This window comes from Nicotiana tomentosiformis, chromosome 9 (genome assembly GCF_000390325.3).
Source record: "Nicotiana tomentosiformis chromosome 9, ASM39032v3, whole genome shotgun sequence".
In the NCBI taxonomy this organism is placed as follows: domain Eukaryota; kingdom Viridiplantae; phylum Streptophyta; class Magnoliopsida; order Solanales; family Solanaceae; genus Nicotiana; species Nicotiana tomentosiformis.
The window spans coordinates 1,391,258-1,400,613 of NC_090820.1; the positions used below are offsets into that span (position 1 = coordinate 1,391,258).

Genomic DNA, 9,356 nt, shown 5'->3' on the forward strand with positions numbered 1-9,356 from the left:
CCGAAGAATGCGAACAACTGTATCCCAGTGACTATCACATGAAGAATCTATAAACTGACTTACAACACTCACCGGAAAAGAAATGTCAGGTCTAGTCACTGTGAGGTAATTCAATTTGCCAACCAACCTCCTATATCTTGTAGGGTCTCTAAGAGGCTCCCCCTGTCCAGGCAGAAGCTTAGCAGTCGGATCCATAGGAGAGTCAATAGGTCTGCAACCCATCATTCCAGTCTCCTCAAGAATGTCTAAGGCATACTTCCGCTGTGAAATAACAATACTTGAGCTAGACTGAGCGACCTCAATACCTAGAAAACACTTCAATCTGCCCAGATCCTTAGTCTGGAAGTGCTGAAAGAGATGTTGCTTCATATTAGTAATATCATCCTGATCATTACCAGTAATAACAATATCATCAACATAAACCACTAGATAAATACACAGATTAGGAGCAAAAAGCCGATAAAACACAGAGTGATCAGCCTCACTACGAGTCATGCCGAACTCCTGAATAATTGTGCTGAACTTACCAAACCAAGCTCGAGGGACTGTTTCAAAACATATAGTGACCTGCGCAATCTGCACACACAACCATTAAACTCCCCCTGAGCAACAAAACCAGGTGGTTGCTCCATATAAACTTCTTCCTCAAGATCACCGTGGAGAAAAGCATTCTTAATGTCTAACTGATAAAGAGGCCAATGACGTACAGCAGCCATGGACAAAAAGAGACGAACAGATGCTACTTTAGCCACGGGAGAGAAAGTATCACTATAATCAAGCCCAAAAATCTGAGTATATCCTTTTGCAACAAGACGAGCCTTAAGCCGATCAACCGGGCCATCCGGGCCGACTTTGACTGCATAAACCCAACGACAACCAACAGTAGACTTACCTGCAGGAAGAGGAACAAGCTCCCAAGTGTCACTCGCATGTAAAGCAGACATCTCGTCAATCATAGCATGTCGCCATCCTGGATGAGATAGTGCCTCACCTGTAGACTTAGGGATAGAAACAGTGGACAAAGAAGATATAAAAGCATAATGTGGTGACGACAGACGATGATAACTTAAACCGACATAGTGGGGATTAGGATTAAGTGTGGATCGTACACCTTTGCAGAGTGCAATTGGTTGACTAAGAGGAGACAAGTCCGCAGTAGGTGCAGAATCTGATGCGGGGCGTGAATCACCTGGGCCTGATGCTGGATGTGGACGACGATGATAAGTCAAGAGTGGTTGAGCTGCAGAAGGTTGAACTGGATTATGTGGAGGAACTGGAGCTATAGGTGGTGGAGCTACAACCGGAGCTGTAGGTGGTGGAACTGGAGCTATAGGTGGTAGAGCTACAACTGGAGCTATAGGTGGTGGAGCTACAACTGGAGCTGTAGGTGGTGGAGCTGGAGTGACTGAATCTCCAAAAGATGAAACTGGTAGTACCTCAGAAATATCTAAGTGATGACCCGAACCTGTGAAGTATGATTGGGTTTCAAAGAAGGTAACATCAGCGGACATAAGGTACCGCTGGAGGTCAGGAGAGTAGCATCGATACCCCTTTTGTGTTCTCGAGAAACCCAGAAATACGCACTTAAGAGCACGAGGAGCTAACTTATCTGTTCCTGGAGTAAGGTTATGGACAAAACAAGTGCTTCCAAAGATACGGGGTGAAAGAGAGAACAAAGGTAAATGGGGAAACATGACAGAGAATGGAACTTGGTTCTGGATAGCTGAAGATGGCATACGATTAATAAGATAGCAACATGTAAGAACGGCTTCCCCCAAAAACGCAACAGAGCATGAGATTGTATGAGTAGGGTACGAGCAGTTTCAATAAGATGTCTATTCTTTCTTTCAGCTACCCCATTTTGTTGAGATTTGTACGGACAAGATGTTTGATGAATAATCTCATGAGATTTCATAAACTGCTGAAATGGGGAAGACAAATACTCTCGGGCATTATCACTACGAAATGTGCGAATAGAAACCCCAAATTGATTTTGAATTTCAGCGTGGAAGGTCTGGAAAATAGAAAACAGCTCAGATCGATTTTTTATCAAAAATATCCAAGTGCACCTGGAATAATCATCAATGAAACTGACAAAGTAGCAGAATCCTAAGGTGGAACTAACCCGACTAGGACCCCAAACATCTGAATGGACTAAAGTAAAAGATGACTCTGCTCGATTATCAAGACGCCAAGGGAAATGGGAGCGGGTATGCTTACCGAGCTGACATGACTCACACTCTAGAGCTGACAAGTGAGATAAAACAGATACCATTTTCTGAAGTTTTGACAAACTGGGATGTCCCAACCGTTTATGTAATAAATCTGGTGAATCAGTAACAGGACAAGTTGTAGAAGGAAGACAAGATGTGAGTCCATGTGATTTAGCAAGGATAAGGTAATAAAGTTCGTTTGATTCACGCCCGGTACCAATGATCCGCCCCGTACTACGTTCCTGTATAAAAACATGGTCATCAACAAATAAAACAGCGCATTTAAGTGATTTGGCTAAGCGACTAACAGCTATGAGATTAAAAGGACTATTGGGAACATAAAGGACTGAATCTAAAGGTAAGGAAGGAAGTGGGCTTGCTTGACCTATTGCAGTTGCCATGGTTTGAGACCCATTGGCCATTGTGACTTTTGGAAGAGATTGAGAATACGAAATAGTAGTGAAAAGAGATTTGTTACCAGAAATATGATCTGATGCACCTGAATCAATGACCCAAGACTCAGAGGATGAAGATTGGGAGAAACAAGTCACGTTATTACCTGTTTGAACAACAGAAGTTATCTCAGAAGATGTCTGCTTACATGCTTTATACTGAAGGAACTCAATATACTCTGCTAAAGAAACCATCCGACTATTAAAAGCATCGGTTCCCATGTCGCTACAATTTGTAGTAGTATGGTTAACTTGAAATAGTGAAAATAAGTAACTCATGTGAGAAAACTGAAGAAATAGCTTGAGAAACACTGTTTACAGCAGGAAACAGAACACTGTTCATGCCGGAAACACTGTAGCTCGCCGGAAAATTCCAAAATTGTCAGAATTTGTTGTAACCAGGATGGATAGACTCGGAATTCCTTTGCGAGCAAGCTGTCCTGAAGAAATATTTTCAAAAAATGGCCAGAAAGGTCATTGTTCACGCCGGAAAAATATAAAAGTGGCCGGAATTTGATTTGAATTAGATGGGTAGGCTCGGAATTTTGAGGAGAGCACACTGTCCTGAAGAAGCTTAGCGAAAAAATGGCCGGAAAGTGGCCGGAACCCTCGCCGGAAAAGTTGTTGCCGGCGCGTGGAGGAGCGTGGCGGCTTTTTTGCCGGATAAAATTTCAGGGGTTGGTAGTCGGAGGGTGATCTACCTCGTGGTGGTGTTGGTTTTAGCACAACACCGACAGAAAGTGACTTTCACTTAGACAAGCCTTAGATCACCGGAAAAATTATACGATGACTAAGTTCTTTCTTCCCGGTTAACGCTGGAATAACGCACAGCGATCTTTTCTCACTAATGCTCTGATACCATGTGAGAAGGCACGGGAGAAAATATGTTATTGATATTGGATGATAAATACAATACAAGAGGTCCCTATTTATAGCTATACACTACAAGGAGATATTACTCCTCTTCCAATGTGGGACAAGACTACACTATACATATCTATAAACTAACATAGAAAAAAGAGACAAATACTGTTTTAAGCATTCAACAGCAGTATCTGAACAGAACATAATGTAAGAACTTATGTTCTCTCCAGGCATTCCTATGGGATCTCAAAGTGCTTGAGATCATCAAATTCACAATTTAATTCAATCCATTTTGTCTGGTCTTGTCCTCCACCTTGTAGTCCTTTAACTCAATCTTAGAGTATGATTGACCCTCTTTTTATCAGCAGAGCATGATTGACCTTTTTACTCTTCGGGCATCAGTCTTGTTTTATAAGAGAGAATAGTGTAGTGTCCTTTTCATCTAATTGAAAAGCTTAATGAGCTTCAATAGATCAGTCAGTCCTTTATTACATCTATAGATAACTTCTATCCAATGCTTAAAGTTCACAAGCACTAGTACTTTGAACACAACATTTCTTAGCAAAAGGTGAAAAAAGAAAAGTTCCTCTCAGATTCTGGAATGGATATGAAGAATCTGAACAAGAGGCCCATTGTTTCAAAAAGGTGCTATAAAATTAATTGTGACAATAATATACTCAGTGCCTTCGTAAGTCAGATAGGAGACCGTGGAACTTGACAGCAATTGAAAAACTGAATTGCAGAATCAAAGGAGAATAGAGCATATAAGTGAATGAATGAAGCAATTAAAGAAAAAAATAAAAACTTGATTTGACATCATTGAATTGCAGAATACCTGCTCTCCACTATCTGACGTAACTCTAAATAAAGGCCGTGTCCTGAAATCAGGATCTCTCAGTACCTCCATCTTATACGAGACACGTACACCGGGATCTGGCCCAATTGAGAAGTAGAAGAAATGGATTAATTTTATACCACTTAATTCAAACAAAGGCACAGCAGAACTGTTGCTGGAGAAGGAAATATGAACAAATTACCTGTTACAGAAGGGAACTTCCTCACAGCAGTATAACCTTCTGGCCAGATATATTTCTCATCTCGAAAGAGCTCTGAATCTTCTACTATTTTCCCTGTACAGGACATTTGCACAATGAAGACTGATATATATCAAATATTCATCAAGTGAAGAGAAAACATCAAGTCAAATTATGAAAATAGGGAATGTTACTCAACAAAATAGAGGGGAAAAATGAACACTGCAGTTTGGCAGATAATATGTTACAGAGGTGGCTTTCATGGACAAAATGACTGATTAGCTTATGTCCATAGAATCTTATTAAACCAATCAATCAACTGTTGGGATAGCTATATACTAAAGTAGTAAAACCATATTGAATTACAGATTATCTAATTGGAGGTAAAAATCTCATGATGTAAGAAGGGTGAAGAGGGTGGGGAATGGTCAATGGTTTCTGATACATCTGGAAGAATGAGAATCTCAATCTCAAACATATAAAACACACCCAATACAATAAAATATTATTGCATTCTTTTGCTCTCCAGTAAGCATCTAAGATTTGAAAAAATACCAAGGGTAACTACTTGCAAGTCCCCCAATTCAAATGGACAACTTCTGATATCCTCAAGCTTTCTCCTCAACCCTTCATCCTCTGAATCAGAACTGCCCTCACCTTCTTCGCTTTCAGTATTGTTATCAGCAGTGATACGATTCTGTATCCGCAGCATCCTCTTTGAGAGCTTCTGTTCAGTAAGATACCTGATCAAGAAAAACAGAAGTATGAAATCAGTACAAACCTAGAAACCGAGCTAATACTAGGTAGGAAGATACAAAGATACACAAACCAAAGGCAGCAATACAGCATATACAGGTAAAAGGAAACTTCTTTGCAGACAGAACAAAGAAAAAGGCACAACAAATTTTTAACTTTAAATTCACAACCAGACTTTTGATTTATAAGTCAGCATGCTTCACGAAGGACAATAGAAACCTTTGAACTCCATAAGACGAGGAAAATAATGAACAGTAGATTTTAGGCATGGATGGGTGTAACTTATTTAATTATCTGTTAACTAAAGTAGAACTTAAAGTCGGAAAATGAAGGCATTTTAAGGTGTGTTCTTCCAATACAATGAACATCGATCACAATGTTTTGGCTGGAAGTCCAACACTAATATTACTAAAGGATCAAAGCAAATTATATAGCACATGCACCTGAATATTGGTAATTATGGGTTGCTATGTTAAACTGAGATAAAGGCTAAGATAAGACCAAAGGCCTAAATTAACACCTAACAATTCTAGCAAGAAACATATCCAATTATTTGGCTTCACTGTATTATATTAACAGTGTCAAGTTACCAATGAGACAACCTTATGATCTAAGGCCATGCTGAATAGTGCATAGTGGGGCCATAAAGTTCAATGCATGTGAAAAAGAAAAATTAAAAATGCAAAAAAAATACAAATACAGGAATCATGTCTTTAATCATCAAAGCTTTCACATGAGAAGAATATAATGTATGCATCAACCTTTTAAGAAGCATTTCTACTAGTTTAATACAATAGCTTTCCCTATTGTAATGACAGACATAAAATGGAAAGAACAATATCTAGCAAAGGACCAGACGGACGGAAAACTACAAATATAGGACATGCAAAACATTTAATCCCGGTGAAGTAACGACAAAATGACACAAAAAAAAATGAACTCGGATCAACAAGGCTCACATTTTTGCTTCCTCCAAACCTTGAACAAATTTTGGCTTTTTGCACTTGAGGTGAAATGAAGAAAGAAGCCCTCTCAGGAAAGATATAACTTGCTTTAATTTAACCCTGGAATTCAATAACAAAGTTTCATAAGCCCACAACGAAGTAATTGAGCATACTGCTTAAATAGTAAATACAACTCCAACTACATTCAAAATAAACTTCCAAAATGCACACCTAGCAAAATCATGGGTGCCAAAAAACTGCACAAGAACTGATTTTTCCCCTGAAACTTTGTTTAGACCTTTACGCCCACCAGCAAGAGATTCATCCAGAACAATAGCCGGCCACATGGCATGACCTGTATTGGCCAATAAAACCAATGAAAAATCAGATATTTGCCATTTGAGAGATTTTGAACTCACATTTGTTCCGGGAAGTAAACAACCATGCAAAATTTAGTTGCTAAAATTTTTTATCTTTGTTATTTCTTCTACTTTGAGAGCTTCTTCCTAGCTGCTTATTGACTGTGTGTAACCATAGAGTGGACATGATATAGTTGCAAATCACACCAGAAGTTATCAAAAGCTCAGAAAAATTCAGAAGTAGCAAATAAAGGACATAACTTACCAGTCAGCTTGGCCCATATAATATCTCCAGGCTCGAGAGCTTCACAGTCATCCAAAGTAGCAGCTAATACAACCATCTCATCAACATCAATTCCATCAGTTTCAGGACTCGTATCACTGGATCTCAACTTCAAACGACTAATCTCCTCAAGTGAAACAGAAAACTTGACCCTTTCATTTGATAAAAGCAAATGCTCTTCATCCCCGTCTACATATTTCACCTGCATTGGACTCAAAACTTGTTTCACACACTTACCTCAAAAGATCAAACAAAATTTATACGAAAAGGAGCCAGAAAATCAATTACATGATGCCGTCCAGTCTCAGAGTTGTATGCAATTACACGACCAGAGTACCAATCAGCATCTAATGGCCAATACACCTATCAACAAAGACTCTACAATTAGTCTCTTAAACTGATAATAACAAAAGTACACAGTACATTCTAATCATTCTAAGTTTGATCAATTCACACCTTACATTGTAGTCCATTAAATTTCTTGGGATCAACTCCTTCAAAACTCAACCTGTAAACCGCACAAACCCAAACACTTTCATACATGATAACACATACATACGAAGCATAAAATTGAACAAGGGAAAAAAGTACCAAACCCATTTCTTGGTGCGAATTGACCCTGAGCTTTTGCTACTCAAGTGATTCTCCAAAACAGAATTTTCTTTTCGCTTCTTAATGTTGTTACCCCTAAAGTTAGAATCTTTACAGTCATTATTACTGTGATTGGTATCAGTTTTATTTTTACAAGCACTATTTCGAGTTTCTCTCAAACAAGACTCATTCAACATAACACTATCATCCACTCCCAAATTTGCCAGCTCCGAACTACCCACCTTCCTCCTCTTCTTCTCCTTCTTCTTCTTATTATGCTTCACAACCACTACATCATCTTCTCCCTCATTGTCCCTCTCACTCTTGACACACATATTCACTACTTCTAAATTCCCCACCTTCCTCTTCTCCTTGATCTTTATAACCACTTTGTCTTCTTCGCCCTCAGTTTCCCCCTGGTTTTCTCTACTGTCATTCGAAAAATTGGTTAATTTCTGCTTCTCCTTATTCATTATAACCATTTCCTCATCTTCGCCCTTGTCTTCTAGGTCCCCATTCGATAAATTGGCTAGTTTAGCTGACCGAGAAACTAGCTTTGAATTAAACACTTTTCTCTTCTGTTTCCCCTTACTCTTTACAACCATTTCCTCGTCTTCACCCTCGTCTTCTCTATCTCCATTCACAAAATTCCCTATTTTCACGGGCCGAAAAACTAGCTTTGAATTGTCCACTTTCTTCTTCTGTTTTTCCTTATTCTTTACAACCATTTCCTTGTCTTCGCACTCATCTTCTCTATTGCCATTGGACAAATTCCGTAATTTCACACTCGCTTTCCTCTTCTGCTTCTCCTTATACTTTCTACCCGCTTCCTCTTCTTCGCCCACATCGCCATTGCAACTACCTAATTTCACTGATCCAGACTCTAACGTGTCGTAAAACGAGGGTTCATCCTGTCGTTTCCTTTTACGGCGGCGAGTGTAGAAGTGAGTAAGAGGTGGTTTCGTTGCGGACATTGAGTAAATGTGCTGTGTGTGTGAATAATGTTTGGTGCGATCGTCGTCGGTGTCGAAATGTGGGAGGATTTTGCGAGCGGCTTTAACTTTTTTGGATCCAGTAGCGCCGCCGACGTAAGGTGAAGTAGCGGAGTAAACATCGCACAACGGAACGTATTTTAACGGCGTCACTCTATCGCCTCTATCATCGTCTACGTCATCAACCTGCTGCTGATTTTGATTAGGTTTTGCGTCTCCGTCGATAGGAAACGCCATTGAATTGGGGAATAAAAGTTGATTTTATTCACTAGTTTTGTGTGAAGATGGAAGATTTTGAGCTGAATTGGTATTGGAATTGGGATTTTTAGGGTTCGAGAGAATGGGGGATTGGAATTTGAGGGAGAGTGATTGGTGCTTTTGGAGGGAGGTTTTGGGGAAAAAGGTATGGTTTCCCGCCGTAGGGGCGATACACGGCTTATTTATATGGAGGTGGAAGAGGACTGTTTCACTTTTACTTGTTGCTACTATTTGTTTTATTTTTTATTTTTATTTTTGTTAACATACGCTTCATGTCATTTGCATCAAATCGTTTTGGATATTTTGACATATATATATATATATATATATTTTTTGTTATTTATAGTAACTAATGATGATATCAAAATACAACTAAGTTTGACATTGTTATTAAGGATGAAAAGTCTATATTGGTTTTTTGAATATTATATTGTTTGGTATGAAAAAGTTTCTAAGAATTCTTCTTCCTCCTTTAGATTTGTTGTTCAATTTAATTAGAATATTTTTTATTTGAGGTATGTTTAAAAAGTTATAGGCTTTTTTTAAGTAAATGAAGTATTGAAGAAGGCTAAATATTTTTAAAAAAAAATTTAAGACGTACTCACCGTCT

At 38.9% G+C, this 9,356-nt stretch overlaps 1 protein-coding gene across 15 annotated transcripts in view; it reads right to left on the bottom strand.

The window, feature by feature from the left end:
• Positions 1-8,954, bottom strand: part of LOC104106969 (histone-lysine N-methyltransferase ATX2-like) — a 69,961-nt gene extending 61,007 nt beyond the window's left edge. For 13 of the 15 annotated variants that reach the window (XR_011411301.1, XR_011411302.1, XR_011411300.1 and 10 more), the window contains exons 1-9: positions 7,497-8,954; positions 7,362-7,413; positions 7,194-7,268; positions 6,888-7,107; positions 6,495-6,618; positions 6,279-6,383; positions 5,119-5,306; positions 4,567-4,659; positions 4,365-4,462 (exon numbers count right to left, since the gene is read on the bottom strand). Coding sequence is in view for 5 of the 15 variants with exons in the window: in XM_070186165.1 (XP_070042266.1) it covers positions 4,365-4,462; positions 4,567-4,659; positions 5,119-5,306; positions 6,279-6,383; positions 6,495-6,618; positions 6,888-7,107; positions 7,194-7,268; positions 7,362-7,413; positions 7,497-8,725 (2,184 nt within the window). In the remaining 10 variants the exon portion in view is untranslated. The remainder of the gene's footprint in view (positions 1-4,364; positions 4,463-4,566; positions 4,660-5,118; positions 5,307-6,278; positions 6,384-6,494; positions 6,619-6,887; positions 7,108-7,193; positions 7,269-7,361; positions 7,414-7,496) is intronic. The other 2 variants (XM_070186169.1, XM_070186168.1) reach the window with 2 other exon arrangements.
• Between the last annotated feature and the right edge of the window lie 402 nt (positions 8,955-9,356).